Source organism: Mobula birostris, chromosome 3, assembly GCF_030028105.1.
Source record: "Mobula birostris isolate sMobBir1 chromosome 3, sMobBir1.hap1, whole genome shotgun sequence".
NCBI classification, from domain to species: domain Eukaryota; kingdom Metazoa; phylum Chordata; class Chondrichthyes; order Myliobatiformes; family Myliobatidae; genus Mobula; species Mobula birostris.
This window is the reverse complement of record NC_092372.1, coordinates 27,966,925-27,982,596: the sequence shown is the minus strand read 5'-3', so window position 1 is coordinate 27,982,596 and position 15,672 is coordinate 27,966,925. Positions and strand designations below refer to the sequence as shown.

Sequence of the window (15,672 nt, the reverse complement as noted above, 5' to 3'; positions counted from 1 at the left end):
AAGGGTCTTGGCCCCAAACAGACTGTTTATTCTTTTCCATAGATGCTACCCAGCCTGCAGAGTTCCTCCAGCATTTTGTGTGTGTTGGGAGAATGAAGGACTGTTCAGTAATTTAATTTTATTCTTCAACATGAACTATAATATTAATTGTGTAGGTTTTATGCCAGAGTTGCATACACCAACTAAAACCAATGAAAAAACTAGTTGACAGATTGGAGTGTGAATGATTGTAACAATTAATACATAGGTACAATATTGGATAAGATTTAGTTCATACAAAATCAGCACCAAAAATTTCGTTCCATGTTTTAATTGGGAAAACATTACATTTTCAACAATTTTCTAAGGAAACAGGGCCTTAAAGATGAAAATAACTGAAGCAAAGTATCCATGTTTCATTTAAAAAACACTGGATATAGCAACACCCATAATATAAAAAAACAACAAATACAGACCATGTTGCAGTGTTCTTAAATTATTTGCAGATTTGTTATTAACAAGGCACAATAAAGCAATTTGACACAATTTACAGTATTATACAGTATGGTTAAGGCTGCTTGTGAATCAGGTCAGTAGTCAAATTCTCACTTCTAAAACAAGAACTGAAATGTTCAATGTATAGAAGCATACAAATCACAAAATGAGAACTACCATATACAGGAAATTAGACAAATCATATGGCCTTTACATTAAAAAAAACTTTTGAAATATGAAGTGTTGTGGTGACCCAGTGTATGAAATGGATTAAAATCAAGGTGATAAAAGATTCACTGCAATTTCTACAAGCAGAGAGCTTTAAGGGGAGGGGACAGAGAAGTTGAAATGGTGTTCCATTTCTAAAGAAAATGTTCTTGGTTCTTCACTTTGCACGTCTACTTGAAGCTTAAACTCAGTGTAATTTGTACAAATTACAAAAAAAGCAAATTGCCAGTTGTTCATTTACCTGCAGGTATTATGATATTTGGCACAGCAGAATAAACATAGTAATGCTTTTCTTTTAATACATCCAGTCATTTTTATTGTTTATAAGCACCCTATAACCACAAAAAAGCTCACATTTATATACAGTCAACATACTAATTCTAGTCATTGCATTGTCCAATTCCACCTAAACTAGCCATATTTAACCACCAGATTCAACAGGTTGATTAAATAGAGACATAGCTTTAAAATTAAAGGTTTTTTTTTTAAATTTTAGTGCCCTTTGTATTAAAGGCCAAATTATAAATATGCATATAACCAAAAGTACAGAACATTGTGACTAAAAAATATTCAGTTTACCCAGGTACAAGAAAGCTATTGTGGGCTCATATAAATGTTTCCTGTAAGGTTGTATAAAAATATTGAGTTGCATTTTGAGAACAATAAACACACCTTTGTTGGAAAACTAACGTAAAAGGGCTCTTAATAAATAAGGTAATGAACTGAAAAATAATCTTTTCAAAATCAAAAATTACACTTAGTACTTATGGTCACACAAAAACATTAATGCATAATGAGAAATAATATCCTGGTGGAAACAAAGCAGGAATCCAGCTTCTTCCGCAGCTTCAATTAAACCTGCTATAGAATCTGCGTAATAGATCTGAAGTTTTCCATAATAAAAATGAACATGCAGGAAAAGGGGAAAAAAATCAACAATTTGAAAGGTATATTTAATGTGCAAAAATGCTGAAGCTGAGGACTTTTAAATCAAATTACTCCATGTAAACATTTGAGAATTCAAAATAAGAAATCTCAGCTTTTTGAACAAGAGGGTCTTAATGCTCATTGTGGGAATGGATTGTAAATAAATAAATAGATAGTTGAAGACCTGGAAAGTTACTCTCTCAACTAGATTAAAATATATAATCTAGTCAAAAACAAATTACAGATGCACTACTCATTAAAAGACAAAATCCACTCAATAGTAGATTTTGATAGGATTTTGCAACCACTGTACAATCAGCAGTTTATGGTATTGAGAGGTTGTCTCTGTGCCTTTTTTATAATTCAAGATTTATGCCTCGTTAGACTTTAAAATATAATAGCTTCAGTATCTCTAAGGGAATATGTGTAATATTAGTTCAAACTAAATCCTATATTGAAATGAAAATACATAAATGCAACCATCCTTTATTATTTGGCAGAAGCATTTCAAGACAGATGGCACTCTTAAGCTGTAACATCACTTAAGGCTTAAACTCCATTACCTTTCAGTTGCAATTTAACCATTGAATGATTATTTCTTTGGCACAGAGCAGTTTGATTCACTGAGCTATCACTGTGTCTTTAAACTCAGGACACAAAGGGATTAAAATTAAACAAAATGCATAAGTATCCTGAATTGAAATGCTTGAGAAAAAAAATACCATAATCCAGAACAAAGTAACAGTGGTTCTGCTGCAGTCTTATCCATGAACAAGCTGCAAGTTATACCAGAAGTACACTGATGTTTTCCCCCATAGAACAAACAGTATTTCCATAAATGTTTTGAATCCATTTATGAAAAAGATTGTAATAATTTCTGATTAGTAATGCTTTTCAAAGAAAAAAATACTCTTTTCCATTTCAGGTATCTGGTATCAAAGCAAGGGATTTCTAGTAAATTTAAGGAACTGTAGATGGTGTAAGTACAAAAATAATGGAACTCAGTAGGTCAAGCTGTACATATATTTGGAGAATTGAGAGAAAATAAGTTAACATTTCAGCTTGATAACTTTATTAGTTTAATCCTGCTTCTCTGACCATATTATCTTAAACACGATTTATTGCATGAATACTAAGCCTATAATACATCAACACTGCCCAGTAGTGTTCACTAGATTTTATGCCCCCCTCCCCCCATTTTGCCCATTTATGTAGTCAGAAGTACAGCAGGTCAGCTCATACACCAGTTAATCCAGTATCAACTATCTCAACAGCATCTGCTAATACAGTGGGAATTTCTAATACCCAAAGTCACACCATTATGTACAAGTCCTGGAGCATATTCTTTGTTCTTGTCGGATTTTAGCTGCATTAGACATTTTAGAAACTTGTATACAGCTTGATATCTATATTATTTTGTACATTTGTTGATATTAGTAAATTATGCTGCCATTTTCTGAAATGAAACCATGATGACAAATGGCAACTTCTTTTTTTAAAAAAAAACAGAAAATGCAAATAGGATGATGCTTTCAGAGCTCAGTAGCTAGAAGCAGCTCCAAAATTGCATGCAAGACACTACATATTATCTATAAATGGATAACCCTGTGTTTGCCCGGTAATCGCAACCATAATTTGAATAGGCAGTAAATATTACTTGCTTTTATCTCAGCAAAACACACGTGTTGGTATGTTGTGCATATATTGAAAAAAATCCATATCTTGCCCATTTTCCAGTTATCAGCATTCAAAATCTTAATTGGGGAGAGAGAATATCCACTGAAAATGCATATTTTAATATAAACAATCTTCTGAGAAATGTTTTAGAAACAATTACCTGAAAAAGAACAATTCTAAAAGATTGATTTAAACTGTTTAGGGAAAAGTAGTTGTAAAACACAGAGTACGAGTTCTTTAGAATGGAGTCATATCTTTTCGCTTCATTAGGCAAGTTTCCTACACAGCACCAGTAATTTAGAAAATATCCTGACATATTAACCAACCTTAACACTGGTACTTTGGAATTGTCTTATGCCAAATGTTCTACAATAATAACACAAAAATGCCCTCTAGCCAACTTTAGGCCAAAATTACTAAACCAATAGTTTAGTTCTATTGTCCTTTCTGTTAAGGACCAACAGCAGCTTCAAACTTTAGCTAACTGAGACAAGAAAACCCTGGAACAGAATGCCACTGAAATTCATTAAATTCACAGCTGTGTAAGACAAAATTAAATTAAATTTTTGCAACTTATTTAGGTAAAGTCACTGGGCAAAGAACAAATTTGTAATGTTGTGTGAAGAGTTCTGCGCTATAGCAAACCGAGTTCCTCCTCATCATCTGGCAAGTTCTCCATTGACCCAAAACTCATGGAGAGATTTGTAGAAACTGGAATACGAGGCTTTATAGACTGCCTACGCAACGTGCCAAAAGGAAAAGTTGAAGACAGACGGCAGCCCTGTTGAAACGGTGCAAAGATGTCAGTGCTCGGGGAGTAAGGATGGTTTTCAAGCATCCTCTCTGATACTTTTGTCTGTAAAGTCTTTATTTCATCTGCAATTTCACAGGCTTTGTTCAGAGCAATTGCTGAACCACCACCCAGTATCTGAACCTCTGGAATCCAGCGCAAGTACCGCTGGCCCCAGACTTTTAAAGCTGGACCATTGTGTAGAGGAAGCAGCAGTCCATGATGATCTACTGGTTTACTGCACCAATTTTCATAGAACTGTCTGTAGTCAGCTGAAGGATCCTCAGCTGTGAATGTCCACTTGCTTATCTTTTTGCCCAAGAAAGTCTTTATCAAGTTATCAGTCTCTTCCCTCAAAAATCCTTTTTTGGGTGAAGGTCTAGAGTGATAGGATGGGCTTGATGGCAGGGACATCTGACGTTGTGGCTAAGGACAAACAAAACAGCAATGTTATTAGGGTTATTTTTCAATGGATTAAATAGCCATTTAACTGGTTTTCTCCAAGATGGTGGAATTGAATGAACTTTTAAAGTATTGGTGATTGATGGTAACAATAACCAAATAGCAAGACCCACATGCATGGAAAGTGGTCAACCAAGAAGCAGAAAATGACAGCACATCCAATATTTAGAATTGTTTGGCTGATAGAAGTGTAGCGTGAAATAATTGATATTGGTGAGCCATTCTGTAGGCATTTGCAATGTTTCCATTCAAACAAAACAGCCAGTGAATCAGCACAGCATGCACACAGGCAAGTTTCATGGGGGTAATTTTCACTTTCAGATAGATGTGGTAAATTAAAATATCAACATGATTACTTTTTTAAAAATAAAAATCTTTTATACAAATCATCCTTCTTCCTAACCATCACCCACCCCCTCAAATTAAGCACCTTAGTTATAATTGTTTCATAAATTTCCAAGTTTCTTGAATTAAAGATGAAATTGAAGATGCACTGAAACTACAAAATAAAATGTGGACAACGTGAAAGATCAAAATGCTGCTTCCCTTCCCTCCATTCAAGAGTCCAACATAATTCTGGGACCTGGCTTCCTGGATAACAGTAGGCTTCTAATGCCTTAATGAAATGTAGCTATTCATTCTGTGCTAGTCTAAACTAGAATATTGATAAGCAATTTACCTGGGGAGGAGAGGGGAGGAGAAAAGCAGACAAGATTGATTCTCCTCATCACTGACCATGGCCAGCTTATCAATGCAGATCACAGGTCAACTTAAGAAGATTTCCAATCCATTAGGCCAAGTTCCACATTTACTTAGTAAGGAGCACATCAGGGGGAAAATCCAAAGATTGATTTTATATAAAGTTGCAAAATGTTTTCTCTAAACACTTATCACTGATTGGCCTTGTTCAAGGGCAATATCTTTGATGCTTCTAAAAAGGACCATGGAATACAAAAATCAAAGAATACAATAAAATTCAAACATGGAAATATTATTCTAGTTGCAAGTATTCTGGACTGTTTCAGGCATCCCACTAAAGAAAAGTAATAAGAGCTATGGATATTAAATGATATGATATAATATCCTTTTTTCATCCTGGTGCAAGGTTTGAAAGACCTTCCCCCTTTGGAAAGATCCAAGAACAAACTTTTTCTAAACTCGGAAGTTCCAACATAAAAACTTCTCCAATAGAAGATTTATGACAGAGGGCTCACATAGAGCCTTTTAATACAATGGTGCTTTGTAATGCAAACTTTATGGGAAGAGTTTAGATGGTTTTATGCAGTCTAATTGAACTATAGTTTACCCATCCACTGTCAATGGTACCATTTTAAATATAGCAGCTGATCTGAACAATGGCTTCTTTGAATTTAGGCACATGTAACCGAAATGCGAGTTTACCCCACATGCACCCTCCCACTAAAGTTAGTAGATGGTTCTGATCAAAAATTGAAGACCTTAAAATACCTCTGGTATATCCAGAAATTTTTCATGGACAATCTCCAAGTACTTCTGTGCAGATTCCTTTGATGATATGAATAAGGCAATTTACTTAAAGATGACAATTCCATTCCCCTTGTGAATAATCTAGTCAGTCATAACTGGCACATTATTGAATGGAAAAGATCATAATTGAAATCTCTCTGCTTTCCAAGATGGAGTTAATGAAGTGTTTTTTTTAAATGCTAGCTATTTACAATAAATATGGTTTCATTACAACAAATCACTTAATTCTCACTAACTCATTTGATGGGACTTTTACGCAGTCTTCTCAAAAATCTGCCCTTTTGCTCACACCAGGCATCTTCTCCAGGCAAGATTCCAGTCACAGCTTATTTGGAGGAACAAATGCACTGGGAATCCAAAAGCCTATTAATAATTCACAGGTTGCCATTTAAAGAAAATAACTTGCATACCTCAACAAGTAGAATGCACAAATGCTTTTATCCCCAAAAGCCTGAATTAATGCTGTTTGACTCAAGCATTTGCATAGTTTGGTGACAAATAAATACTTGCTAAAATCCCATTTAATTCAAAACCAAACAAGCACATTAACTCAAAACACTCACTATTTCCCTTCCATATATGCTACCCAGCCCAAATATTAGCAGTATTTTCTCTTTATTGGGGGAGGGGGGGAACGAGGAGGAGAAACTGGGAAGACTCATAAGTAAGCTCAACATCAGCAGCAAGGAAAACACTGGACCCTATTATTAAAAGATAACAAAACATGGAAAATATTAGCATAATGACCATGTCCACCATTTTAAGACCAACATGGAGAACCTTGGGGTTATCAGAGAGCTGTCATGCTTGAAAAACCTGCATTGTATTTAGAGGGTGTGACTAGTAAAGATGCAGTGTATTTATAAACATAGAAACATAGAAAATAGGTGCAGGAGTAGGCCATTCGGCCCTTTGAGCCTGCACCGCCATTCAGTATGATCATGGCTGATCATCCAACTCAGAACCCTGTACCTGCCTTCTCTCCATACCCCCGATCCCTTTAGCCACAAGCGCCTTATCTAACTCCCTCTTAAATATAGCCAATGAACTGGCCTCAACGGTTTCCTGTGGCAGAGAATTCCACAGATTCACCACTCTCTGTGTGAAGGAGTTTTTCCTCACCTAGGTCCTAAAAGGCTTCCCCTTTATCCTCAAACTGTGACCCCTCGTTCTGGACTTCCCCAACATCAAGAACAATCTTCCTACATCTAGCCTGTCCAATCCCTTTAGAATTTTATACGTTTCAATAAGATCCCCCCTCAATCTTCTAAATTCCAGAGAGTATAAGCCTAGCCGATCTAGTCTTTCATCATATGAAAGTCCTGCCATCCCAGGAATCAATCTGGTGAACCTTCTTTGTACTCCCTTTATGGCAAGAATGTCTTTCGTCATCAGATTAGGGGACCAAAACTGCACACAATACTCCAGGTGTGGTCTCACCAAGGCCTTGTACAACTGCAGTAGTACCTCCCTGCTCCTGTACTCGAATCCGCTTGCTATGAATGCCAGCATACCATTCGCCTTTTTCACCGCCTGCTGTACCTGCATGCTCACTTTCAATGACTGGTGTACAATGACACCCAGGTCTCGTTGCACCTCCCCTTTTCCTAATCAGCCACCATTCAGATAATAATCTGTTTTCCTGTTCTTGCCACCAAAGTGGATAACCTCACATTTATCCACATTAAATTGCATCTGCCATGAATTTGCCCACTCACCTAACCTATCCAAGTCACCCTGCATCCTCCTCACAGCTAACACTGCCATGTATTTGGACATTTAGAAGGTACTTGATAAAGTCACAAAGAGAATGCAAAATAAAATACATGGATTTGAGAGCAACTTGCCAACGTGGATTGAGAATTTGTTGATAAGATAGAAAACACTAGAAATAAACAGGCCATTTTCTGGGTGGCAGGAATCAGTGCTGGATTCCAGTTATTCACCTGCCTAGAGAGGTTACCTGATGTTAAATAAAGGCCAGATTTTTGATCTGTCAATAATTTAAACGAAGTAACTAAATATTAATATCTCCAAGCTGACACAAAACTGGTGTGAAAGATTCAGATGTGTGGAAAGTAAACTGTGAGGAAGATGCAAATATGATTCAGATTAGTTAGGTAAGTGGGAAAATAAATGGCAGATGCAACTTAAGGCTGAAAATTGAGGTTTTCTATGTTGGCTCTAAAAATTGTTATCACAATCATACCCCAATCCTTCACAAAGTATTTTTCTAAAAACTTCAGTGAAGCCACCAAGACAGAAGCAGTGATTTGATGTGAACGCCAATGCTTTGCACTGTAAAGGAGATTGATAAAGTTATATCATGTTGAATGTGATGCAACTGAGCTTTTAATAGAATTCTAAGACTGAACAGACACTCTAACCCAAACATCTTATGTACGAGTGTATTATGTGAGGATTTCACAAAGTTAAACTGCAGGTTGTTTGGGCAGTAAGAAAGGCAAATGCGACATTAGCATTCATTTCAAGAGGACCAGAAAATAAGAGCGATGATGTAGTGCTGAGGTACAAGGCACTAGGGCACTAGCCAGGCCACAGTATGGAACATTGTGAACGGTTTTGGGAGTTCCATATCTAAGAAAGGATGTGCTACTGTTTGAGAGGCAGGGGGCAAGATGAGGTTTGTGAGAATCATCTTGGGGATGAAAGGATTAACATACGAGCAGCCTGTAATTATCAGAGTTCAAAAAGATGAAGAGCGATCTCAGAATATCTCAGTTCCTCCAGCATTTTGTGTGTGTTGCTCTAGATTTCCAGCATCTGCAGAATCTTGTATGTACACATACTTCGCAGGTTGCACAAAGGTGCATCTAGCAAAGCAGCTCCTCACTGCAGCAGAGATCAACGTTCAACCTTGACTTCTGTCTCCACAGCGTTGCCCATTCTTCCTGTGACTGTGTGCGTGTTTCCTCCAGGCACTCTGCTTCCCTGCCACATCCTGAAGATGTATGTGCATGTTGATTGGTCTACTGGCCACCGTTAATTGTCCCCAGTGTGTAAATGAATGGTGAAATTTGGGAGGAGTTGATGGAAAAATAGGGAGAATAAAATGAGATTAATGCAGGATTGGTACAAATGGATGGTTTTGGTCAGAATACAGGCCCAGGGGCCCACATCTCTGTTGTGTTTCAGACTCAAACTCAAAACAAAATTTAAAGCAATTACCTTAGCACGCTGAGTCCTTCTAACACTTCCAGATTTTGGCTTTCCAACATAAAGTGGATTATAAAAGAGTACTTGAACAGAATGCTCAAATTGAACAGACCATTCCCACACAGTGGGAAGCTTCAACGATCTACAAAGCATACCCCGATCTTCACCAAGCTGCAAAGCAAATGAATAACATGTTATTTTGACAAGCAGATTACAAGGTGGCTTGTATTGACCTTAACCAAATGGTATGACAATATGCACTATTCAAAGTAAATTTATTATCAAAGTGCATCAACATATATAACCCCAAGATTCATTTTCTTGCAGGCATACTCAATAAATCCACAATAGGATAATAGCCATAATAGAATCAATGAAAGACCGCACCAACTTGAGCTTCAACCAGTGTGCAAAAGACAAACTGTGCAAATAAGGAACAATAATAAATGAGTAAGCAATAAATAGAGAACACGTGACGAAGAGTCATTGAAAGTGAGTCCATAGGTTGCAAGAACATTTCAATGATGAAGTGAAGCCGTGTGAAGTTATTCTCTTTGGTTCAAGAGCCTGATGGTTGAGGGGTAATAACTATTCCTAAATTTGGTGCTGAGAGTCCTGAGGCTCCTGTACCTTCTTCCTAATGGTAGCAGCGAGAAGAGAGAACAGAACATCCTGGGCAGTGGGGGGTGGGGGTGGGGGGTCTTGATGATGAATATCGCTTTCCTGTGACAACATTTTGTGTAGATGTGCTCAATGGTGGGGAGGGTTTTACCTTTGATAGACTGGGGCAATTTTGTAAGACTGTAGGGAGCATCTATGGAAATGAATAATCAGTTGACATTTTGGACAGAGATCCTTCATCAGGACAGTTCTCAGCCTGAAGTGTCAACTGTTTATTCATTTCCACTGATGCTGCCTGACAAGTTTAGAAGTGTTATTTCATTGGTAGATGGAGCCATGATCTTCTGTTTCCAGTTGCCAGGAATATCAGCCAATGGAAGACTTGTCCTCTCAACCTACATCATTACCTCAGAATCAGGTTTAATATCAGTGGCTTGTCTTGAAATTTGTTGTCTGATATTCACCCAAGGACCTTCTCTTGATCAACATCTGCTGCTCCTCAGCAACATTACATTGAAAGTTATGGAGTCATTAAGTACCAGAGACACAACAAAACTTAAATAGCAATCAAGTAACTAAAGCAAATAAATTGCAAACAATCTATAAACATTTTGTACTAATTAGAGGCACCTACCATTTGGGTATTATCCTTTTGGTGTGGTGAATTAAACAGGAAGGTGCTAAAGATGGGGACATGCATACTGTCTGACAATATAGTCAAGTACGTCTCTGTAAATTCAAAAGCTGGTGGGTATTGCTGAAGCAACTGCCATATACATTCCAAGAAGAGAAGAAATACTGGTGCCTTTAAGTATATATAAAAAAAAACAAAGATATTTATTTTCATCATATTTTACAAGCAAAAGTTGTCACAGATCTAAGCAAACTGTACGCAATTAATATTACAACAGGTAATAAAACCAAAGCCTGTCTCATACTAATCTGATCTACAGCACAGTCAAACAATCGTAATAATAAAGTTAAGTGAGCTCCTCCAAGAAGACCACAACCTTGTCGTATGGTTTGGAGCCACAGACCCGGAGAGCTATGTTGGCTGGAGTCAGGGCCTTGTGCTCTTGGTAGGTTTGGGGAGGGAGAGGATGGGGGTCACTTCAGAGCTAACAACCATGACTGGTCAAAAAATTTGTTATGGAAACAGCTATGAAAAATCCTTCTTTATTGGAGTGTGACAGTATGGACAGACAGAGGGAGGACCTTCGCTGCTGTACTAAACACCAGTGACGTAATGGGCAGGGAGTAAGTGAGCTAGGGCTTTTCTATTTGGAGGGAAGGAGGATTAGAGGAGACTTGATAAACATGTACTAAATGATAAGAGGCATAGATTGAGTGGATGCTCAGACCTTTTCCCCCAAGAGTGGAAATGGCTCATACCAGGGGGCATAATTTTAATGTGATTGAAAGAATGTATGGGGGGGGGGGGATGTCAGAGGCAAGTTGACGCTTTTATTTTGACAGAATGGTAGGTGCTTGGAACACCCTGCCAGGGGTGGTGGTGAAATATATTAAGGACATTAAAGAAACTCTTGGATAGGAACATGGATAATAGCGAAATGGAGGGCAATGATGAGGGAGGGGCGAGATTGACCTCAGATTAGGTTAACAGGATGGCAGAACATCGTGGGGCTAACAGCCTGTATTGTGCTGTACGGTTCCACGTTCACAGTAGTTTTAAATTGTACTGTTAAACTGTAAAATATCCCATTTTGAACCACTGAAAGGAAAACATTTTGCCTTTGTAATCTCTAACAATTTCATTTTAATCCTCAGATTTTAAAGTCCTACAATCCTCTCAACTTTATTCTGCCAGTTCCAGCATTCCTGAATGAGGCATCATAAAATACCTTGGTTATGCTCAATGCCAAGCTTAGGCAAGGCCCTGCAGGGGAGTGCAGGTGTATATCTGCTCTGGGTGTGGGCAGACTGAGCTGGCATGCAATTGGTATCATTTTCAGGGCAATGCAAGAGGATACAGTTGATACTGCATTGGATCTGGGCAGAGATGCAGACCCAAAGGCAACCTGGCTTCCACCAGAGACAATAACCAAGAAGAGCAGTGAATAAGTCCATCCATCTCTACATTTCCTTTTTAACCCTGGGGCCCTGCTGTACATTAGATCCAATGACAGCAGAGGTCAGACCCAAACACCAGATGTCAGCAGCTTTCCACTCCTGTGTCCAATGCTGAATGTGGCAGTCAGTGTTGTGGGGAGAGGCAGGTTTCCAAGACCCATACGGGGTTAGGGAAGGTTTTGCAAGTCACTACATTTTCAAAACCAAAGTTTAAAAACATTAGCTTTATTGACCTTACATTTTTTGCAGACAGAATTTCCATATCATTGTGTGGTATGGAAACTGCACTGAGATGGAAAGGAGGGCTCTACAGCAGATAGATGCATCAACCTCTCCAGCCTATTAGCCGCCAAGGACATGTACAGCAAGGTGCCATAATAGAGGCCAGCAATATCTGAAGGATCCCACCCACCCTGCCCGTTGACTGTCTGCCCCACTCCCATCAGGGAACAGGCTATGCAGCATCCACGCTAGGACCATTAGACTCAAAAACATTTACTTCCTCCAAGGAGTCAGGCTGATCAACACCTCCACCCACTAATCAACTGCTCCACCACCACGACTTTATCATTTCCTATGTTACCTCATGTACAGATTCTCCTGTACCTAGTACTACTTTATGCACATTAAGTCGGTTGATATATACAAGCTAATCTTATATTTATATTTATTGTGATTTTTGTTGGGTTCTTCATGCTTGGTGTGTTTTTTTAATGCTGCGTTGGATCCCGAGCAACAATCATTTTGTTCTTCTTTACACTTGTGTACAGAAATGATAATCAATCCTGAATATTGAATCTTTAAATGCCATCTTCATGGGAAAATACATGGGCCCGAGCAATACCAAAATATTATGTACATTTGTCATACTTATTTCCTTATTTATTGGTACAATAATGGCCCAGCTATAACTGGAATGATTTTAATTAACATTACTTTCAACTTTCATTTTTCCAATACCATCATATGCCACTTTTTCTCAGTCTGCTTCATTTAATTTGCTTTTATGCTTGTAGACAAACTGTCAATTTTGTTTACTACAATGGTCAAAGCCACCTTTAGTTTATCTACCCCATCATACAGGATAGATAATAGTAATGGAATATCCTGTGTGTTCAAAGCTTCTTCTATAATGCTCATCTTCAGCCAAGAATTGAAGTTCCTCTCAGCCTCAATCTGGTGCCTTCTCCCATATCCCTTCATGGCCTGCTGAGTTCCTTCAGCATTTTATATGTGTTACTCTGGATTTCCAGCAGCTGTGTTTACCCAAAATATTAACTACCTTTTTGCTCCGTGGTTACCGCTGGATTTGAGAATGTCTAGTATTTTGTCATCAGGGTTGCAACCCAAATTTTCTGCACTTGCAATTTAAAGCTAAGCAGTTATTAATTTAAAATTCCGCGGCAAGCAACTTGCCCTATTCATTGCTTCTTTGGCTGAAGGCAAAAGTTTGGAAATCCTTACATATTCCTTACAATGCCTGCTTTTCATTACCTTGACTGGGGCATGATTTAATGACACAGATCAGTCCATTCCATGATGCTGAATTTCAGAGTGGTGAAATTCAAACCTTAAGATCAGTTCTTGTTTAACCATTACCTTAAAATTTTGCAGAGTTTCCATGATAACATTGAGCATACACCCCTCCTCAATACCTGATTTACCCTTGGTCTATGTAACACTGGGTAATTCTGTGACTCAAATCAGAGCAGAGATGGATTTCAGCCTTTTATTCAGTGAGCCTCCGGGGACTAGACTTGCTGGATTTCTAAAGAACGACAGTGCAACTTACAGAAACACAAAATTATGAAAGGGGTGGACAAGGCAGAAGCAGGAAAGTTGTTTCCACTGGTACACAGGTGAGAGTAGAACGAGGAAACAGAACATCAAGATTCAGGGGAATAGATTTATGAAGGTGATGTTCTCTTCCCCTCCACCCCCCAACCCTACGGAGTAATGAATCTGTGGAATTCTCTGCCCAGGGAAGCATTACCTCATTAAGTATATAATATACAAATAGATTTTTGCATTGCTGTTGAATTAAGGGTTAGGGAAAGGCAGGTAGGTGGAGCTCAGTCCACAGCCAGTTCAGCCATGATCTTATTGAATGGTGGAGCAGGCTCGACAGGGCAGAAACATAGAAACACAGCAAATAGGTGCAGGAGTAGGCCATTTGGCCCTTCGAGCCTGCACTGCCATTCAGTATGATCATGGCTGATCATCCAACTCAGAACCCTGTACCAGCCTTCCCTCCATACCCCCGATCCCTTTAGCCACAAGGGCCATATCTAACTCCCTCTTAAATATAGCCAATGAACTGGCCTCAACTGTTTCCTGTGGCAGAGAATTCCACAGATTCACCACTCTCTGTGTGAAGAAGTTTTTCCTAATCTCCATCCTAAAAGGCTTCCCCTTTATCCTCAAACTGTGACCCCTCGTTCTGGACTTCCCCAACATCGGGAACAATCTTACTGCATCCAGCCTGACCAATCCCTTTAGGATTTTATATGTTTCAATCAGATCCCCCCCTCAATCTTCTAAATTCCAACGAGTATAAGCCTAGTTCATCCAGTCTTTCTTCATATGAAAGTCCTGCCATCCCAGGAATCAATCTGGTGAACCTTCTTTGTACTCCCTCTATGGCAAGGATGTCTTTCCTCAGATTAGGGGACCAAAACTGCACACAGTACTCCAGGTGTTGTCTCACCAAGGCCTTGTACAACTACAGTAGTACCTCCCTGCTCCTGTACTCGAATCCTCTTGCTATAAATGCCAGCATACCATTCGCCTTTTTCACCACCTGCTGTACCTGCATGCCCACTTTCAATGACTGGTGTATAATGACACCCAGGTCTCGTTGCACCTCCCTCTTTTCCTAATCGGCCACCATTCAGATAATAATCTGTTTTCTTTTTTTTGCCACCAAAGTGGATAACTTCACATTTATCCACATTAAATAGCATCTGCCATGAATTTGCCCACTCACCTAACCTATCCAAGTCACCCTGCATCCTCTTAGCATCCTCCTCACAGCTAACAGTGCCGCCCAGCTTCGTGTCATCGGCAAACTTGGAGATGCTGCATTTAATTCCCTCATCCAAGTCATTAATATATATTGTAAACAACTGGGGTCCCAGCACTGAGCCTTGCGGTACCCCACTAGTCACCACCTGCCATTCTGAAAAGGTCCCGTTTATTCCCACTCCTTGCTTCCTGTCTGCCAACCAATTCTCTATGCACATCAATACCTTACCCCCAATACCATGTGCTTTAAGTTTGCACACTAATCTCCTGTGTGGGACCTTGTCAAAAGCCTTTTGAAAATCCAAATATACCACATCCACTGGTTCTCCCCTATCCACTCTACTAGTTACATCCTCAAAAAATTCTATGAGATTCGTCAGACATGATTTTCCTTTCACAAATCCATGCTGACTTTGTCCGATGATTTCACCGCTTTCCAAATGTGCTGTTATCACATCTTTGATAACTGACTCTAGCAGTTTCCCCACCACCGATGTTAGGCTAACTGGTCTATAATTCCCTGGTTTCTCTCTCCCTCCTTTTTTAAAAAGTGGGGTTACATTAGCCACCCTCCAATCCTCAGGAACTAGTCCAGAATCTAAAGAGTTTTGAAAAATTATCACTAATGCATCCACTATTTCTTGGGTTACTTCCTTAAGCACTCTGGGATGCAGACCATCTGGCCCTGGGGATTT

At 38.9% G+C, this 15,672-nt stretch overlaps 1 protein-coding gene across 2 annotated transcripts in view; it reads right to left on the bottom strand.

Annotated features, from left to right (window-relative positions):
- Nucleotides 1–294: 294 nt before the first annotated feature.
- mtmr12 (myotubularin related protein 12) overlaps nt 295–15,672 on the bottom strand; it is a 101,305-nt gene continuing 85,927 nt past the window's right edge. Inside the window, exons 14-17 of one of the 2 annotated variants that reach the window (XM_072252375.1) lie at nt 10,497–10,667; nt 9,254–9,412; nt 6,026–6,082; nt 295–4,522 (exon numbers count right to left, since the gene is read on the bottom strand). In XM_072252375.1, coding sequence (XP_072108476.1) covers nt 3,941–4,522; nt 6,026–6,082; nt 9,254–9,412; nt 10,497–10,667 — 969 coding nt within the window. In that variant the 3' untranslated portion in view covers nt 295–3,940. The remainder of the gene's footprint in view (nt 4,523–6,025; nt 6,083–9,253; nt 9,413–10,496; nt 10,668–15,672) is intronic. The other variant, XM_072252376.1, reaches the window with a different exon arrangement.